The sequence below is a fragment of the Seriola dumerili genome, unplaced genomic scaffold, assembly GCF_002260705.1.
Source record: "Seriola dumerili isolate Sdu_G_001 unplaced genomic scaffold, Sdu_1.0 BDQW01000088.1, whole genome shotgun sequence".
Lineage (NCBI taxonomy): Eukaryota > Metazoa > Chordata > Actinopteri > Carangiformes > Carangidae > Seriola > Seriola dumerili.
The window spans coordinates 91,532-112,495 of record NW_019174343.1 but is presented as its reverse complement, the minus strand read 5'-3'; the positions used below and the strand labels follow the sequence as shown (position 1 = coordinate 112,495).

Genomic DNA, 20,964 nt, shown 5'->3' with positions numbered 1-20,964 from the left:
AGTTGTAGCGAAACACTCTGCTGTGACTCTCAGTTGCATTTTTTATGTAACTCCGATACAGCAACCTTGCTAAAATATGTGTGGAAGAGCATACTGTACCGCTTCTCCAGTGTGTTTATCAAAGCCGTAAACCCAGGCTTGGTCACCGTGCTGAGAGACATAATATCTTTCCCTATAAACTCTGTTATTGCCTGAGTAATTCCCCCATGCCGTTTTGAATTACGTTCATATTGAGGTATTTCTTTCAAACATTTCGGTCAGTGATCCTTGTCAGGTGGTATTTGGCTTACTTGGTGGTCGGAATTTTAGCAATGCAACTATCGTACATGGCTTTGTGGTGTTTTTTTTAAGTACTAACCTGATACAGGTTAGTGGTGTTGCCCCGTGAGGTAGCAACGGTAGCAAGGCAGGTTCTGCACAATACCTGACGCTGTGCAGCATCTTCTTTTTTTAAAGCGAAATAGTTCCACACAACCGACGTACTGCTCCTCTTTGACACTAAAGTTTCCGCAGTGCCAGGTTCTGTCGAGCCTGAGGCCATTGTACAACAGGTCAAAGTGTAGCGTGCCCAGTTGTTACTCCCTCTTTTAGCTGACTACACTCGCTTGCATGTCATGTGACCAGAAGGTAATCGCAGCCTTTGCAGTTAAAAAATCTTGTTTTATCATATATAATCGCAAATGCGATTAATCGTTCAACCTTAGTTCCTGATACATCTCACCGTCCAAATATATTTCATTTAGAGATAAAAACACACGATCCTCACATCTGACTCCAAACTCCATCTGAACCACCAGATGTTGTTGCTTGACAAACAAACATTTTATCTGATTATAGGTCAGTCTCTGTAGGTGGACTTACAGCCTCTATAGCTCACACAGAAGACAATCTATGTCAAATACCAGGAAAAAAACTATGGGTTTTAAAAACACTAAAAGACAAAAGAATTGTTATAATGAGACTGTAACTTTTGAGAGAATCAAATATCACATCATTCAGACAGAGAACTGGAACATTGCACCTGCATCAGTCCCACGTTGTTCTTTCCACAACTATGGAAATGTGTTGTGTTGTTTTAGTGCTGAATAATGCAGCAGCTCTGCAGCTTCACTTACTGCTGGATTAGGAGTCTGGACCTGTGCTTTGTGAGTGAAACTTCAGTCGCACACACTCCCACTAAGTGGTTTTTTCCCCCCTGTGGCTCATCATATGTGATTTAAAGGAGCAGGGTGACTGAAACATGACTGAAGGGTTTGTCTCTGGTGGGTGACCTCACACCACACTCTGCTGCAGTGGTCTGCAGTAAGGTTTCTGCCACTCTCATATGTCACCAGTCCTTTACACATGTTCCTGTCATTCAACCTATTCCACTCCTCCCTGTCCTTCCTCTGTGGCTGAGAACAGTCTAAGGTGCTGTTGTCTCTGGATGGTTCTGATCCTTCACAGTCCCACAGTCACATCTGATCAGCCTCTATGTCCTCCTCAGTCTTCACAAAGACAGGAGGGAAATCCAGGACATCAGCCTCCTGCAACCTTTGGAGCTGCTCTCCCCCCAGACTGGTCCAGACTTCCTCCTGTTCCTCTTTAATGTGTGGGAGCTGTGGGTCCACCTGGTGCAGACTGGGTTTGATCCACTGCTGCTCGGGGGGAATCTTCGCCTTCACAGTCAGGGAAGGGACATCTGCAGGGGCAACAGACAAAGACACAAACATGAGGGACTTCATGTTAACATGCTCCCTTCCCCCACTTCTAACAGTGCTCCACCAGTTAAGACAACACTGTCAGACTCACCATGACCATATCATTCAGAGGGACAGATTGAAAACAGACTGCAGACTGATCTGGGATAAGGTTGTGTTTATTGAAGAGATTCTATCTCTGGCTATGAGATGTGAGGCCATGGAGATGAACAGGATTCAGTCTTCCCCTGCTACTAGCAGCTGTAAGCTCACTGACCATTACATTGTAGGTCTGTGCTCAGCTGAATCATCTGCTACTGACGCCCCGTGTGTCACTGCATTGAACACTATTTATTTTGTAATTATGCAGAACGATGACGCCCATCTAAGTGAGGGCAGGTGTTTTATTATACTTACTCAATCTAAAAACATACAGATGCATCATGTTTTATTCTTTAGGCCTGGTCCACAGTTTTATAATCAGGGAATGTGTTTACAATGAAGCCTATAATGTGACAGTTTTATACTTAAATAAACAACAGAGCTGCTCACTTGTTGATAAATTCCAAAAAACTCTTTATGCAACACGTTTGTGATGTGACTGAATCATCAAGAATCTAATCAAAATCACAATGAATCGATTCTTGACTTTGTGAACTGAAGTCAAATCAGGAGATCACTGCTGATGTCCCGCCTCTTCTTCCTCTTCTTCTTATGTTAGTACCTCTGGGCTGCAGAGGTGTGGTCAGATCACTTCTCTCTAACTCCACACCCACAGATTTTTTTTACTTCACAGAATTGTGTCTTCAGCTTCAATGTAGCACTGCAACATAAGAAAACACATGCAAACAGACAAAACACAAACAAATACAGAAAACACCCTCATCAATTTGACAACACGTGCTGCAAATATGTGCTGGCAGAGCGCATACCATGAAGGTATAGTCCGCAGCGGGCCAGGTGTTAGTCCAAACCTTGGCCTTTTGCTGCATCTTATCCACTCTCTCTCTCCCACTGTTGCTATTGTAATAAAAAATAAAAAAAATTATGAAAATGTTTTCTGAATGTGTTTGTGTTTTGTCTGTTTGTATGTTTTTTTAAATTGCAGTGTGTTGTGTTCTCAGGACCACTGTAGACATCACTTGAGGACATTTATCAGATATCACTCAGCTCCCTCTGGAGACAATAGAGGCTTCAAACTGTTTTAACATATGTAGTCATTCTGGAAAAACTCTGATGTGCAGAATCAGTGTCCTTTACTGCCATCACCAAAACTAAATATTTAATCAAATAAAGAAAAAGGTTCAGATGTTTTCCTGTGATCAGCTGGGAGAAAACTGACAAAAAAGTCCTGACACTACAGTCTTCAGGCAACTCTGATGCTTCATGATCTGTTTTATTCCTGTCAATACAAATAAAAGGTCAGAGGCCAGAACACCAGGATCACTTATGTTCATCTCATACACGTCTCCACAGACCGGGAGGAGCACAGGTAACAAAACAGGTCCCATATGTTCCAGCTAATATACTGGAAACGTCCAGCAGGTTTGGTCTGGAACTGGACTTGTTCGGGACCACCACAGTGACCCTGAAGCATGGAGCTGGAGTGAGCTGCAGGTTTGTACCCAAACACCGGGTGGGCAGATGACTCCCATCATCACAGCACAGATACACTGACATTATATCTGGCTGTGGAACCCACCTCGTAGAGCAGAGGCTAAGTGTTAGCTGCTGGCTGCTACCATAACCTAGCTAAATGAAGCAGTGGCATGAAAACGCACCTTCTCTCCGCAGCCTGATCTCCTCCTCAAAGTCGGCGACAGTCTTCCGGAAAAACTCGAATATCTCCTCCACCGCCGCAGACAGACGCTGCTCCGTTAACTCCTACAGACTGTCAAGAGCGGCCATGGTGTCGGAGCTATGAAACTGATACGCTGTTTACATCCAGCGCCATCCTCGTTTACAGGAGAGGACAGGAAGCCATGGATGTATTATAAGAACTGAATACGGTGCCGCCGCTCTGCCTTGCAGCCAATGTTTCCAAATGGCCACTCGGTATTGCAGCGAAAAATCCCCTGCAGCCCAAAAAGCATTTTTCCCATAGACCACAATAGTAAAAGAGACGCTTGTAAAACTGTTGACAGGACACCTCCGGCTGTAAACACAGTCAATTATTTATTTTTGTATTGTATATTTTTAAGCCGTGGACTTTTAATCTTTGTAAAAAATTTCCAAAGCTAACAAAAAACCCAGAAAAGTATTTTTTCCGGATGATGTCACCGCTGTGTACGTGCACTCTCCGCGCGGTCGAGCTGTGTCTCGGGAACGAGGAGATAACCCGGAAAGCATAAACTTTTTCGGCCTATTCGCGAGCAATTTCTACAGAAATGAATGGGCACTATACTTTAAAAAATATATATCTGTATTTGATTGGGTAAAACTTATATATTTATAACCCCTGGCACTGTGCATATTTGTTGTCTTTATTTGTTAATTATGTAGGGCTACTTTTTTGTGCCTTACTTTGAATATGTAATGTAATAATAATAATAATAATAAATGAATAAATAAAACAGGCAGAGAGCTAACCCAGCTGACTCTCCAGTGGGTAAGACTTGTTTCTCACTGCATCCCCATAACAATAATAGAGATATACGTGCCCTCTTTCAAAAAGATGTTGTCTCTATCCCCCATGTTGCAGCATACTTGAATCGATTTGTGAATGACATTTACTGGAAAAAGGTCTGGACAACTTCTCACAAATACCTTATCACAAATAAGATTAAGGAGGTGTCCTGTTCTTCTTCTTCTTTTTCTTCATCATCATCATCTTCTTCTCCTTCTTTGGTGTTTATTGGGGATTGGCAAACCAGCTTATAAGTGCATTACCATTACAGACTGAATTGGAGTGTGGATCATATTTTTTTTGGCTAAACCAGTTTCGTTTATGAATTGAATAATGTCACGTATATCTTTCTTGCAGAGTTCCCCGAGAGACCTAGACAACAAAAAATCATTGTGTTTTGCCCTCCTTAGTGACTGAAAAAGGTGATTCTTCTAAATATCGTATGACCTACAGTGAAGCAAGTGAATACACGTTCAACTGTTTCCGAGGCCTGTACTACAAAGCAGGATTGGAGGTTATCAAGGTAACTACAGGATTAACTCATATATAAAGTAATATTCAGTCCTACGATGGTGGTTCACTTGTTACCGGGGTGAATCACCATGGTAACTTACGCTGAACTCCTAACCTTCTCCGGCGCAGGTTAACTTGAGGATCACGCTAGTTTTAAAAGCTTCTAACAAACAGAGGAGAGTTTATCATAGCTTCATTTTAATTGAACAAATATTCTTTAATCCGACAGGATTCCTGACTGTACTAATGCTCTTCATCCATCACCGTAGCACAGAACAACATTAGGAGACTAACGATAACTGGAAATAAAAACTAAACATCTGATGTCTTTGATTAGAACAATGATCACACATCCTGTTAAATATTTCACATGATTATAAATCTGATTTATAATTTTTTTAAATTTCAGTCAGACTGACTCATCAGACATGAACTACTTCTCTTTTCTTTCTCTCCTCTCTACAGCAGAAACAGTCTGACATTAACTTTAACTGTTCTATCTGCATCTCATGTTCATAACTGTTTTTTCATCATGGAACATTAGATTGGCAGGAAAATAAATATGTAAATAAATGAAAAAAATGAAATGCTCTTTATCAAGTGTGTTTTTGATATACTTAATTAAATGACATTCCCCTGATGCATCTCCAAGTAGGTTTCCAACAATGAAAGTCAGCTTAGCCTTCTTTAATACTGATCTTTCCTTTCCTTTCCTCCTCATAACATTCCAATAACACATGCTGAACAGTTTCTGGATGACCATAGTGTGCACATCTACCAATTGGATGTGTACCTATTTATATAGTGTCTGATTGAGTCCAGTATGTTGTTGTTGTTGTTATTGTTCCTCTTCTTCTTCTTTTTCTTCTTCTTTTTCTTCTTCTTGTTCTTCTTCTGCTTCGTCTTCTTCTTCTTCTTCTTTGTCTTCTTTGTCTACTTTGTCTTCAGCTTCGTCTTCTTCTTCTTCTTCTTGGTATGGCAGTCCGGACAGAGCGATGGTGCCCCCACAGTCTGGACAACACCAGTGGTACAAACCAGTGGTCTGGAGGAAATTCAGAAGTCTTTCTTGGTTTTCTCCAGAGGTCTGTACATAGGTACTCAACATACCCAGGATAACTTTTCATTATCTGGCTTAACTAAACCTAACATTGACTGTCCTGATAACCTGTACTATAATGCTGGTTATGAACTGACTGTGTTAACCCTGGGTTTACCTGTCCGGCTATGAGAGCGTTACAGTTTTTTTCGATTGCATAAACACTAAAATCAAAAGTATTACACAATTATCAAAACCTTACACTCACAGAGCAAAACATCAGCCCAGATTTGCACCACTATAAGCACGATGTCAGCCTCACACTTTTTGCAAAACAATACACACAGTGATTTGCAAAACACTAAACACACTTGTATACATTAGACACAGCAGGATATCATGATGTCACTTCCTTGCGAATTGCAAGGAAGTGACATCATCACCCATAAGCCAATTGGTTAAACACAGCCATCAGGTGCGCAAACACAAAATTGCTTATTTGTAGACACACCAATCAGGTTTAAGCACTATAAAAATGCAGCACATGAGTTCATCTGTCTTCAACCAAAATGGAAGGAGTCAGTAGAAGAAGAGTGAGGGTGAGAGGGGGAATCCATGGCAGAGGAGAAGGAGGTAGGGGAAGAGGAAGAGGCGGAGGCCGTGCCAGAGGTGGAGGAAGAGGAAGACTTGAAGCAGGAGGAGAACGTGCTCAAAGGAGAAGAGGACCAAATTTATCAAATGAAATTCACGCAACACTAGTTGACCATGTTGTCTGTCATGCCACTATGGGCCCTTACAACACATCTCACATTCTCACACTTTTTGGACCGATTGCATAACATTGTCACAGCAGTAAACCAAATGCACCAGATGCAATACATTGTCATCTGGGTCAATGTGTCATTCCACCGCTCTGCTCTGGTCCAGAACTGGTTTCAACACCATCCACAGTTTACATTACTATACCTTCCACCATACTCTCCATTTCTAAACCCAATCGAAGAGTTTTTCTCTGCATGGTGGTGGAGGGTTGACGATCTCTGGCCCTGGGCTAAGGTACCCCTCATTCAGGCCATGGAGGAGGCTTGTGACCAAATCAACGCCGCAGCTGTGCAAGGATGGATTCGACATTCTAGATGGTTCTTCCCACGTTGTCTTGCCAATGAGGATATCGCTTGTGATGTTGATGAAATTCTCTGGCTAGATCCAGCTAGGTGAAGAGATAATGTCTAGTATTTTCTGTACTGTATTGTACTGTCAGATTTTTTTTTTTTTTTTACTGTAATTGTAACCTGTTCTGGATACCGTATTTTATGTTTGTCTGATATTTGCTGAGCTTACAGTGTTATGCACACTACTGTAGTAGCATGAAAACCGGGACATGTTTTGTTGTGATTCTCCATGTTGACTGATTTGAGTATATGGAGAGAAATAAATTATAGTTTCATCAGTCTGCAGCATTGGTCTTGTGTAGTGTTTGGTGAATTTATTGTATATTTGCACTTTCTCTGTGTTCTTCACTTACAGTACCCTAATCACTGAGAAGTATAATTGCTAAAAGTGTTTTAGGGTAAGCACAGCAGGGTGTAACTGGTTCAAACAGAATTAAGTCATATGAAACATGTGTGTTTCATATGGTAACAAAATATGTTTTTTATAAATTAGTGTACAGTTTTTACAAGAGTGTTTCATTTTGCAAAGGATCTGAGGTATTCTGCTAATTGGGTGTGTGGTTGTGCTAATTGTGTGTAGTGTTTTGCAAAACCAGGCCGTTTTCCAAATCATGCTTAATCAATCAAAAAAAACTGTAATGTGAAACAGGTGGAGTTGTTAATTATAAGCAACACTGTCAGTACCATGAATAAAGTTCCTAATATGATATGAGAAAAAACGCTAATACCTGCCTTTAAATTCCATTAGAGTGACATCCAAAAGTGATACTCAACGAGGTGAAAAGTAGACAATATGATCACAAGATAATAGAAACACTAGAAATTATTTATAATTATTAAAGTCAGACTAAGGATATATTGTAAATAAGCGCATGAATAAAGTTTCACATACACACACACACACACAAACACACACACACACACACACCCTTCCTCTCTTCTGATAACACTCGGTCACATTGTTGACATAACATGAAGCTCCCTGTGACCAGTTAATATCACTCAACATGTTTTTATGAAAGAGTTCATGTCCTGCAGAATGATCAGGTAGTGAAATCTAAAGTATGAGGCCAAAATCTAAAAATCAGACCATACCATTTATGAACAGGTTCTAATCAGGATCCTATAAACAACAGTCATCTTTTTATTTATGTTTAAAGACCTACTGTATAATCTCCCTTCATATGATTAGGATTGTTTCTTTACACAATCTCTACATGATGACCTAATACATACAAGACTGGGTTGATGTGGACAGTGATATCTCTATTTTATTCTTAAACTTTAGACCTCTCAGTAAGTAAACTTTATTTATACACACCACTTTACACAGACATGAGCCACAAAGTGCTTCAAAGGTTGTTTACTTGAACAGGTAAATAATAATAATAATAATCAGTCAAACTGCAAAAAACATAGCGAACACACACAGAGGAATACAACACAATACAGTACAATGAAATCCAAAATCCAGTAAAACACATAAGGAACACATCTAGTGTGCACAGATCACCTAAAGGGGCTTTTTAATAGATTCATCTGTAGCTGCTTTTTAGATGAGTCCACAGAATCAGCAGGTAGAGCTCTCATCAGTGTGGAGCTGCAGCCTCAAATGTCTTTAAACAGCTGAGTGGGACAGTGGGTTTAGCTTCAGGGCTGAGTGAACGTAACAGGAAGCCCATGAAGGGAAGTGAGTATGGACGTGAAATGAGACCATCTATTTGACCTATTAGAAGTACAGCTGCAGCAATCTGGATTACTAACAGGTGATTCAGGGCAGAGGAGTGTTTTGTGAAGAAATAAAAGCATGTATGAGCATCTCTACCTTTGAAACTATAGGTTTCAGTTTACTGATGAATGTTAGATGGAAAACAAATCTGACATGGACTGATCAAATATCAAGTTACACATGGTTGCAGTGGATACCTGAGGGAAAGAGCCCTGTGCTTTGTTTGATCTTTTCTGGAGCTATAATCAAAACCTTCGTCTGGTCAGTGTCTCTGTCAGTAACACAGTCATACAGTCAACAGCCTCATCACATCACCCACCTTTGTCCAGCTCATTACTACACTTTTATCAGCTGCTGGTGAACATTGTTCCTTTGCTCCACTTTGCATTTTTACTTGATTATTACTGGTTTTATTTATCTTGTGTTAACAGTTAATAAATGTTTTGTTTAGACTCAATCTTGTCCTGTTATGTTCCTCTGTAGTAGAGATCAGAGATCAACTGAATCAAGATGACACCCCCTAAAGGACTGCAAATACCTGAAGAAAAACCAAGTAAAGATACACAGGTACAGTTTTACCTGTAAAATTTAATCCACATTTTTCACATCTGAAGTTATGTTTCTAAGATTTTCATCTCTGACAGTTGACAGATCAGAGTGGCAAGAAACCACAGCATGAGGTGGTCACATGGTACATATGTTACTGTCCTCCTGTACAAAGCGAGCCCATAGGTCATCTGTGCAGCAGGTTATTATTACCCATAGGTACGTTTTATTGCTAGGCAACATCTAGTGGTCGTAGTAATCATGATAGGAGACGTAGTATAAAGAGAGACAAAGTCCATGTCAGGAGTAGGTTGTGGTGGATGGATGAATATGACACAAGAGATGGGTGTTTGATTCCCAAGTGAAAGTAGCTGTTTATGTCCATGACTGTCCGACAAAAGTAATGATGTTGTTTTTCATGTAACCATGACAACAAAGATCATCTAATGTTAAGGAAGTACTTATTTTAACCCAAATCACCATCTTTTCCTAAAACTTGACCAAGCCATGACCGTTATTATAGTAACCTTGGTGATGAAGGCAAGTACACTTATCAATGTAGGGGTGCTTTTTCAGGAGGCTTTTTCATGTGGGTCGAATCAGAGGGTTGAAAAAACAACCTGTATGGTTGTTCAGGTTGGAGGATTGGTTCTTTAGACTGCAGGCTGATCAGGACAAACCCTGGACCTACAGTATGAAGCTATGTGGACCAATGCTGCCAAATAAACATAGAAATATCAGACACATTGGTCCAAGTATGAAAATAAGATCATATTGTAAAAAATTTTTAAATCCTAAAAACAGTGTCACTTTGATCTGATTAAAACACATGAAGAAAACACACTTTATCAACAAGTTTCATAAAGATACACACACAAGTTTTAGTGTTTCAGTCATCAGCCGTCAGAGCGGGATGGACCTCTTTGTTCCTGTAGAGTCCTCAGTATGTGTAGTGATGTCTCTGTTCACCCTGAGGGGCTCACCTGACAGTGCACTTGCTGGTACTGTGGGGAGGTCTGTCTGCGGCTGATGCAGCCACAGCACTGCTCACCATGGTGAAACCTGCAGAACAAGACACAGCACTGTCTCAGTATGGCACCACCCATGATGAGAGCGGAGTACAGCTCTCTGTCTTCATCAAACAGGTGTAGTATAGAGCTCACCTGTTCAAACGCAGCTCCTGGTCTATCTGCTCCAGAGTCTTCCCTTTGGTCTCTGGCAGCAGGAAGTAGAAGAAGATCCCAGCTGCCACAGCGGTCACCCCGTACAGGAAAAATACCTTTGACAAACCGATCCTATCTGTTCATCAGAATCACATTTCACCTCCTGATCACCTTGACTTTCACCTGTAACTCACATGAGCTTGACAGGCATGAAGATTCAGCAAAGTCATGTAGGGAGGTAATGTTATGGCCTCAAGAGAATCTAAATGTTTAAATCACTATTCAAACTATACATTCTGTTTAATCTGTGTCTGTGCTGCATGTTCACTCTGTTTGTTCATTCATCTTCATCAGTTTTACGACAGACAGTCCATTAACTAATTTTACCTTTTTCAGTAGAACTTACTAATTTTTTATTGTTTTTTTAACTCTTAAAGTTACTTTCAGGTAACAATGTATTTTTCTTATCTACAGTCAGTCTCCATCCACACAGGTGTCTCCACTTCTGTGTGAACAGACTGCACCTGACTGACATGTTTCTCTCTCCTGTTTGGATGTATCAGTGTGGTGAGTGATCATAGACCGTTTTTGACTTGTCATACAAGGAAGAGCTCAGGAGCTCTTTTCAGTGTAACATTCAGTTTAACTCATACCAGTGAGTCAACATGCTCAGTGCCAGGTTTCTGGAGCTCTAACACCTGACAGGAATCCTCAATGGAATCAGTTACACCTGTGTTTGATGAGCAACAGAAGGACTAACAGTGCTCCCAGTACAGTCGACAGCTCTGATCACACAGACTATCCAGATTTTAGATCCTGGATGTTTTTAACACTATATTTTATCGTCTAGATGGACTTTAGTTCCTGACTGAGGCTGAGCAGTTGACTGAATTGTGAGTAATGGCATCCTGAGCAGAGAACAAAGTCACACCCCCTTTGTGTGTTTCTCTGGTCTTTGTTTTGGTAGCTGGTCTGGTAGCGTGTGCATGTTAATGCACATACATGTCCATGTTAGTGCATGTGAGTCCCTCGTTAAAGCGTTGGGCCTCCGCCCACAGGTGAGATGGTCTCAGTGCAGTGAAAGCAACCTTCAGAATTTCCTCCACTGAAGAAGAAAACCACATTTTTGAGACCAGGGCCCAGGTGGACTAGACATGGGAGGACTACCCAGGAGGACTACCGACTCAAATCGAGGTCAGCTGGTGGACGTTCAAAAAATCCATAAGGTCTTTAGCGGCTCTGTCAGTGTCATTTATGCAGCTGGTACCAGTGGATCAGTCCAAGGCTGACCGTGAAACAAATACTGGTCTGAACAAATACTGAGAAGAGAACACTATGACCTGCTTAAGGGTCCAGCTGGACTCAGAATGCTTTTTTCTTCTCTTTCATGTGTCAGTAACTTGATGGGTCATAATGTTATATGTCTGTTTTCATTAGTGACAGCTACATTATTAATCTGCTCGGAAAATGTTGCTATCGCTAGCTGGCTGAATGCCAGTATTAGTAGTATATTGTAATATCAACCTAAAGGATGATTAATGTTGTTGTTGAACTGATTCTTTTGATCAGATACACAGGCCTGGGAATTACTACTTACATTTTGCGTCATCAGTCAATGAAAAGCACAAGTATAATTAATCACTATAATTGATCCATGTGATAGGTCTGATTGTGGTTGATATTGGTATTGCTGCCTGGTTTACTGGGAAGTGTAAAGGGAACTGAACCACCATTCATGTTATTGGTTAGACCTGCACCTGTACTCCAGGAGAAAGGTGTGTTGGAACTCACCAATAACATTGAGGAAAGTGCATGTGATCAACAGGTTGGCAGCCCAGTTGAAACAGCTGGTGAAAGCGAAGGCTCTTCCTCTGACAGCAGCTGGAAATATTTCACTCAGAAGAATCCAGGTCACTGAAAGACAAAAAGAGTTTCCAAGCTCTAATAACACAATGGTGTTAGGTTAGGTGAGGCTGTACTGTATGTGGATGTTGTTTTGAAGACTAATACTACACTAGGCATCGTTAGGGCTGGGCTGAAAAAATAGATTCTCCGATTCAAATCAATCTTCATTTGAATAATCCAATATCGATTTATAAAATCCAGAGATCAAACTTTGAATGTGTCTTTTACAGTCTCCTGTGGACATGTGAAGTCATGACCCCATTAGTGTTTCATGACCAGCCTTCTTGCACGAGATCTGGTCACATGAGAGACTAAAACATGGCCAACGCAGCTCCACTGAATACTCAGGTTTAAGGACAGATGTGGCTGTATTTCAGATTTAAAAGTTATGAAGAAAGTGAAGAGCTGTAAAAAAGCAAAGCTACATGCAAGATGTGAGGAAGAAAAAGCTGTGTATACCTGGTGGTTCACACTGTAGCTGGTGCACTGGGGTATGTTAGCAACACACATTCATGACCTACCTATTACTTTCTCAACTGTTGATCACGTTAAATTGAAAAGTGCATTCCTGAAACTGCTTTGGGTCCATTCTTAATGTAAACACTAATATTTTTATGCCTCTGTGCTGGCAACTGCCAGAGCCAGTTTTGGCTTTGTGGACATGATAGCTCAGTAACGCCTTGATGGAACTTGAACTTCTTCAAACACTTACTTGGACTCAAGGATGAACTTATTTGATTTTGGTGGTCAAAGGTCAAAGGTCACTGTCACGGTGACCTCACAAAACGCGGTTTTGGCGGTGTGAACGCAATATCTCCGTAACGCCTTGAGGGAATTTCTTCAAATTTGGTAAAAACATTCATCTACACTCAAAGACAAACTGATTAGAATTTGTTGGCTAAAGGTCAAAGTTCAAATGTCAAGGGCATGGTGACCTCACAAAAAATGGTTTTTGCCTTGTGAATGTAGGATCTCTCTAAGGCCTTGAAGGAACTTCTTCAAATTTGGTACAAATGTTCACTTGGACTCAAGGGCAAACTGATTGGTCAAAGGTTAAGGTCATGTTGACCTCACAAAACATGATTTTGGCCTTGTGAGAATAATCTTCAGAGCTCTTCAAGGGAATCCCTTCAAATTTGATACAAACGTTGGACTCAATGACTGTCAAGGATGGTCAAGGTCACCATGACCTCAGCAAACACTTTTTGAGTGATTACTCAATTACTCAAGTCCTCACACAGCAATTATGACAAAATTTCACACAAATTGTTAATAATTTATATGACTCTGGATAAAAAAGGATGTAACCTAAATTTAGTCTTTAGTGGCAGAGGCATACAAACATGAGGAGATAATTCTAGTTAATAATGCACCAGGTTGGAGGAACAATTTACAGCATTAGTTCTCATTCACATCCAAAAAAAATTAATATTTTGTAATCAAATCCAATCGGGATCTTGTGAATCAGAATTGAATCGGGAAATCAGAAGTGGTACCCAGCCCTACTAGCAGCTTAGCAGCTACAAAATGCTTTATGCCTTATGTTGACAGTTCAGTTGTAGCTGTAATGAATATGAAAATCAATGAAGAAAAGGAGATGAATTTCTTCAGACTCATTTGGAGTGAATATACAAACTTGGTCCAAATCCGATGGAGTACGCACTGACCACAGCCATCATACACAGCAGAATGATCCAGTTCACAATGATGCTCGAAGACTCTGGAGCAGGTTCCAGTGGTTTTGGTCCAGATTTATCAAATACAACATTTTCATCTTGTGTGTTGGTATGAAGAAGCCTGAAGCTCTCATCAAGAGGTGTGTCAACAACTGACCTGTGACCAGAGGGTAAATGAGGCAGGTTTGTCATGTTAACACTGAACTCAGAGTCACACGGCCTCTGAGTGTTCATCACTGACTGTCCACTGAGCATTCCAATGGTTATCAGACACACAGCCATAACAGTGCATCCACTGATGAGCAGAGGCCTCCTGCCCAGCCTGTCTGAAAACACCATGGAGGTCAGAGTGGCAATCACTTTGACCAGCCCCAGGCCCACAGAGGCCAGCACTGCTGAGGCATCACTCTGAAAACCTACTGAGTGGAAGATGGTGGAGGCGTAGAAAAGGACATTTGGTTGACCTGTGAACTGTTGAAACAGCACCAGTCCCAGTCCGATGACAGTCCGAGTCCTCATGTTGTCTTTACACTGGAACAGCGAGCAGCTGTTATACTGAACCTTCTTGGTTTCCCAGCTGGAATCCTCTTCCTCTGGGGTTTCAGTGGGACTCATGAGGTATCTCTCAGCCTGACAGCAGGCACGGCTTACAGAGTCCTTAGTGCTGGATGGAAGAAACCAGATAGAGACCAGCTGAACCAAAGTCGGAACCACAGCAAATCCAAACATCCATCTCCACCCTCCCCTGGTTTCAGACAGGAAATAGTTGATGGCATAAGCTGCCAGGATGCCAACAGTGATCCCAGCTTCATACAGTGTCACCAGAAAGCCCCTGTGATCCGGGGAAACCATCTCAGACACAAAGATGCAGCAGGACATAGAAGATATACACATGGCGAAGCCCACTGTGACTCTGCCCACCACCAGTGCAGGGTAGGAACTGATGAGCAGGACCAGGCTGCCGGTCAGGATCAGGATGTTGCTGAGGAGGATGGCAATCCTGCGGCCATGTCGGTCAATCAGGCAGCCTCCCACAGTGGAGGCCAGTAGAGCTCCAATCAACAAAGAACTAACCAGAGCCTCCTGCTGGACACACGAGAGCCTGAACTCCACCTTCAGCTGCAACAAGGCACCAGAGATGATGCCAAGCTCATAACCAAAGACCAGACCTCCCAGGGTGGACACCAAGCTGGTCAACAGCAGGATCGAACAACCTGGGGGGGCGGGGGGGACACAAGCCAGCAGCTTTCAAAATTTCATTTTGACAGGACCCTGATGTTTTATCTGTTCTCGCGTTCACTTTCATCTGCTGGTTTCAATCTCTCAAAATCAAATTAAAATATACAAAATAAGGTGGTAACTAGTTCAGCAGGTTAATCTGCAAGATCTCCACAACACAAAGTCATCTTAAGACTGATGAATCCACCCTCTGCATCAGCAGTTTCAGTTTCTGCCCTCTGGTTCCCTCCTCTGACTCCCAGATCCAAACACTCTTTTATACCCTCTGACATCTCCCTTCTAAACTCTAGGAGGAAACTTCTGATCTACAATTAACTTCTTAATTTCTGTTTTGTTTTTATTAATTTACTGTCCTTTATCTTTTGGTCATGGTGTTGTATTTATGTGCCCTGTGTTTTTATGTTTTTATGCATATGTCCCACTGCTTCATACTCAATTGTCCCACTGGGGACAAATAAAGTGATTGATTGAATAAAATAACTCAGGTTTATGTCTTGGTGAGGTTAGAATGAGAGATGAATCCAGCAGGAAAATCTACGCACTACATGCACTGTCTCTAAAACAAGGAGCTTTAATTCATACAACATAAGTGTCATCAATTCTTTACTAAGATAAAGGTGTAAATTAACCTTACAAAGTGTTTAACATGCCTTAATATTCTGCATGGTCCTTTTCAAATACATAAGATAACGTCACTGTCTGTAAATTTACTGTGTCTCAGCACTTTTCAGTCCATGTTTAGGAAATATATCCTGTAAGTAAATAGTAATACATCCAGTCTCAGAATGGTTTGTGTGCAGTCCCTGTCATGTTTTAGTTGGTCTCCTCATCAGTAATGAAGATTTGATATGTGAAATGCTCTGCAGCTGTTCATTACATTAACCTGTGAGTCTCTGATGTGCAGAATCTATTGACACAAATGTTCTATATGTTATTGAGGTTCACTGCATTGTCTTCACACTCATATACAGTTCAAACAAAAACTTGACAGTTCAATTTTATTTTAATGTCTAAATGTAGTAGAAGGCATGTTATCATCAGCTTCAACACCAGAATATCTAGGTCTCTGCACTGACTTTCACAGATTAACCTACAGGGGACATCTGTACCTTCCTTTACATCAGAGTAGAAATAAACATGTTGTAGAGTAAAGTTTATTTTCTTACCCATTGCTTGTGTCCCGTTATGAACAAATCCCAGTCAGACTGCAGGACTGGACATCGTCTGTAACACACAAGCAAACAAGAAATAATAACACACCATCTTCCTTATCCCACACCCACAGGGAGTCAGGTGTCCTCCTCAGTCAAAGGACAGAGGGGCCCAAAGAGCCCGTTGCAGCCCCATCCCCATGGCAACTGTCCTGCTGATTGCATGATTTCATCAAGGAGTCCACTTGAGATGGACTCAACATAACACAAAGCTGTGTAGAAATCAGGTAGTTTGTTTAGTGTTGTGTTGTATCATATGTGTTGTTATGTCATGTGTTACTGTCACCAATCAACAGTGACTGTCTCCACATCGGTAAGTCACTCTTCCACTGACATGTTCCTTCATCACCATGAACACACACACTGTGGTTTATTAGGACTGACAACAGAGATCACCTAGTCTCTGCAGAGTACTTCCTGTAAGACAGAGGTCACTGAGCGTGCTCAGGAATCTGTTTCCACTGCTTCTCTAGCTAGAATAATTCTAATGCACTCAAGCAGAACCAACAATGCCAACTGAGGCAGAATGTAGACGCTGCCATTAATGAGACCAGCATGAACTTTGATGTGTCACACACCACCCTGACTTCTGAGCTCCCCTGAGGCCCACAGAGTCTGAGACCTTCTTCAGGGTGGACACAATAAACTGACAGATAATCACTCCCACAGCCAGGTACAGAGCACCTCACCTTCTAATTCTAACTTCAAAAAACTGGAGAGGCAAACAAAAAAAAACATTCTTCAAAATGAAGGAACATGTCAGTGTAACAGTGACTCACTGATGTATTTAGTTTGTTTGTTTGTTGATAGCTTCATAGTTTAACATTCAGTACAACAGAAGTTTACCAGACCACATGTCCCTGGCTTCTGTTTGTTTCTACAGCTGATTTTAAAATGTGACTGATAGCCCTCAGAGCTCTGACGGGCCTAGCTGTCCTGGTCCTCTCTGTCAGAATGACTCCAGCTGTGCAGTACTGTACTTCAACACAGTCTTGAAACTCATGAGAGACAGAAAAAAAGACACCAGTAGGACATCCTGACTTTTAGATCCCGTGAGTCAAGCTCCAGAAATAATAGATCCTACATCTCTGTTATTAATATGTAGTCTATCTGTAGTCTATCTGTCAGACTACATGATGCCATCATCAGGGTTAGGGAACCCCCCCTGCTGAGTATAGCTCCTGACAATGAGTCAGCTGAACTTCTTGTGTAAATGTGTGGATTTCCACTGAGCCTACCTCTCGTCTAAACCTGTTTTTTTAAAACTTATTATCAACCTTCATCTGTTGATGAAGACCTGGTGCTATGGTCAAAAGCTCAACAAGTGTGTCAGCAGACCTTTAGTGAAACCTGTCTTATCAGCTGTTGGTTCTTTAATAATTTGACTGTTTTAGCTTTTTGTGTACTTTATATATTATAAGGGCCCGAGCACCAAAGGGTGCAAGGACACTATTGAAACTTTGCACACACGTCAGGCCTGGTGTAAATTTACGTATTTCATGGGTCACGCTCATGGTTGTGACCTTTCCTTAAAGGGTGTGGCTCTGGCAGCGACTTAAATATGAACCAGGAAGTGGCTTTATGTCCATGACATATTGTCCAATTCCAACTTCTGACCGGTGCAATACTACAGTGAAGACCTTTTGAGTTTTGGTCAAAAGACATGCCCGTGGCAGCACAGCAAAATTTTGATCAATTGCCATGAAAATTCAGCTTGCTCTCATTCCAAGACACATGTTCCAATCTGTCCCCAAACCTTATAGGTTTGACAACAGATCCACCCTGAACACATCTCTATGCTATATTTTTTATTCTGAAAAAGGGAGTGGTTATAACGCTGACATACTTTGTCCAATCTTCTCCAAACTTGGTCAGAGTATGCTTTACACCTAGATGATGCTTTCCTGCTGACCTTGTGAGTTTCCGCTGAATGGTGTGGAATCCGTAGCACATTACATTTTGATGTGTCATGTCCCCTGACCTGGCTGGGATTTTACAGACACGTGTGCTTGTTGCATGGTGCAATGCAAGCAAAAATCCAATATCTTCAGTGGCTTTAACTCAATTGTATATTGTCCAATCTTCCTTTTCCCTTTCTTTCACGTTTGATGACAGTCACACACTGTAGACATCTGCATAGTAATATTAATAGTCACAGCACCACCTACTGGAAATAGGAATTAACTCTTGTGTGACAATTATGATTTGATTTACATGACATTTTTATAACTCCAGTACACACTGTCCAAACTTCCACAAACTTTACATGTTTGATAAGAGTACTGACCTGAACACAAACCATTGTTAGTAATATTCAAAGCACCACTTAATGATAACAGGAAACATCATGTTTTACTGTTTAATTTACTCCTCCTAGCAGGCTGACCTGATCCTTCTCAAACTTGGTCAGAAAATACCCACCTCGATTATGCTTTTGTTATGACCAGCAGATTGAAGTCATATCAATTATGGGAGGTAAACTTGTGTTAAAATCTCTTTTAATTCAAGATAATAACAACCACAGTTTATGGCATCTGAGGTCAATTGTCAGTGTGTGATGGACGTGTTGAATGCAGAGAAAGCCATGTGTGTGTGATGTTGTATGGTGAAAGACAAAATATACAAAAAGAAAGGATGGCTGGATTTCTGCTGTCCAGGGAGACAGCCAGAGGGGAGAAGGAGCCTGGCTTATATGCTCCTCCTCACAGGTGCAGCCAGTCAGCCATTTAAGGTAGGCGGAGTCAACCAGGACACCAAGCAATGTGCATAAATGTGCACAATATTGTATATTGTCCAATCTTCCCCAAATTTCACGTTTGATGACAGTCTCACATTGTAGACATCTGTATAGTAATATTAATAGTCACAGGGCCACCTACTGGAAACAGGACTTAACTCTTGTGTGACAATCATTTAATTTACATGACATTTACAGTGTAAGGTTGACACAGAGCCTCATGTGTGCCTATTGCGTGGTCTCTGGCTCCACCAAGTACACACAATTAAGAATGTATAAAACTTTGTAACTTCATTTGTTAAAGTACTATCAAAATAAAGTATGTTGTTGTTATTATTATTAATGTTGTTATTATTCATGTCCTCACTTGTTTAAGGTGCAGTCTGTGATCCTAATGTTCCCAACAGTGATCAATAGGCTCAGGATCACAGGATCATTAACATCAGTATGCTTCTTGAACAGTTAATCAATTTTCTGTCATTTACTCAAGTGATTTCATCAGTGCTCGTTTGATTTTACTCTATTAGTCTCTTTCTATTACAGTATACGGTTATAATATTAATTAATTCATAATTTTATTCATAATTTAATTTAATTAATAATTAATGACTTAAAATTAATAAAGTGCTTTATATCAATGCAGCAAAGAGAAATATTCGTACAGACCTCCTACTGAGAGGCAACTAAGAGTCAAAGCTGGTTTTTCCAGTGGTGGAGGAAATATTGAAATCCTTTACTCAAGTTAAAGTGTTATAACACTGACACTTTATTGTATTAATGCATCAACATTTAAGGAGCAGTTGTCAGGTGAAGTTTGAACTTAACCACAGTATACAGTTGTGTTGTTTAATCTGCAGCATCATAACTGATCAGCTCTATATCAACTGTTTCTATAACTGTAATCCCATCAATGTGGTACAAAGTGTTTCCCTCTGAACTGAGCAGCAGACAAATAAAGTATTAGAACAGAAATACTTCAGTCACACTCCTCCACCGGGTCCACCCCACCAGTCCTTTGGTATAAGTATCTTTGTCTGAGCAGAGACCAGATCTGGTTAAACACTAGCTTCTGTTGTGGACTTGTACAGACCCGTTACTCACCGCGCAACCATAGACCATCTGTCCGGACAGGAACCGGGAGGCGGAGGCCGCTGTGAGACGGGACACACAGATGCAGCAGTCTGAGGTCTGAGGGCTCCTCAGTCCGCGGTTAACCTAAGTCTTGTCGCTTCCGAGACCTCCGGGAGGAAAACTGGACTAACCATGAGCAGAGAAAGTGTTAAACGACTGAAGATGCTGCTGGGAAGCCGCTGGTTCTTCAGGAAGTTAGAGCTACGTGGCAGGCGCGTCAAGTTAACAGAGGAAAACTTCTTGGCGAAGTTTTGACGCCAGAGGTCGACATCTGTCCAACATCCCAGAAAGTACTCCAAGCGTCCTGGGGAGGCCACAGGTAAGCCTCGAGCGGGGCTGTAGGACCAGCTCACTTCACTTCAATTTTAATTATATGGCACCAAATCATAACGTAAATTATGTCAAGGCACTTTACAGAATCAGGTCAAGGCTTTACAGTATAAAGAAAAAACAACAGATCCATGAGCAGCACTTGCTTACAGTGGAGAGGATGGAGGAGGGGGTTATAACCGGATTGGTTGAGAGGAGAGAAATGAGGGAGAGAGAAGAAAGAGGGGGTGAGAGGGAGAAGACAAGCACGAACAGCTGTGCAGGTTTGGCA

At 41.3% G+C, this 20,964-nt stretch overlaps 1 protein-coding gene across 2 annotated transcripts; it reads right to left on the bottom strand.

The window, feature by feature from the left end:
* Positions 1-8,288: 8,288 nt before the first annotated feature.
* slc2a10 (solute carrier family 2 member 10) lies at positions 8,289-20,670 on the bottom strand. 2 transcript variants are annotated; one of them, XM_022745589.1, is made up of 6 exons: positions 20,334-20,670; positions 16,451-16,508; positions 14,006-15,259; positions 12,256-12,378; positions 10,465-10,600; positions 8,289-10,363 (listed from the first exon to the last, which is right to left on the bottom strand). In XM_022745589.1, exons 2-6 carry the CDS (start codon positions 16,452-16,454, stop codon positions 10,267-10,269), a joined length of 1,614 nt encoding a protein of 537 aa, XP_022601310.1. In that variant the 5' UTR covers positions 16,455-16,508; positions 20,334-20,670; the 3' UTR covers positions 8,289-10,266. The 2 variants fall into 2 exon arrangements, with proteins under 2 accessions (XP_022601310.1, XP_022601311.1); XM_022745590.1 differs by having other exon boundaries at positions 10,259-10,363; positions 10,465-10,580.
* Between the last annotated feature and the right edge of the window lie 294 nt (positions 20,671-20,964).

What these genes read in the sequence shown, in the direction of transcription:
- slc2a10 (XM_022745589.1), bottom strand. An exon ending in CTCCATCGGATTTGGACCAA is followed by an intron (nt 12,379 to 14,005) that starts GTTTGTATATTC and finishes TTTGTCTTTCAG; the next exon opens with TGACCTGGATTCTTCTGAGT. An exon ending in CAGGAGCTGCGTTTGAACAG is followed by an intron (nt 10,364 to 10,464) that starts GTGAGCTCTATA and finishes CTTGTTCTGCAG; the next exon opens with GTTTCACCATGGTGAGCAGT.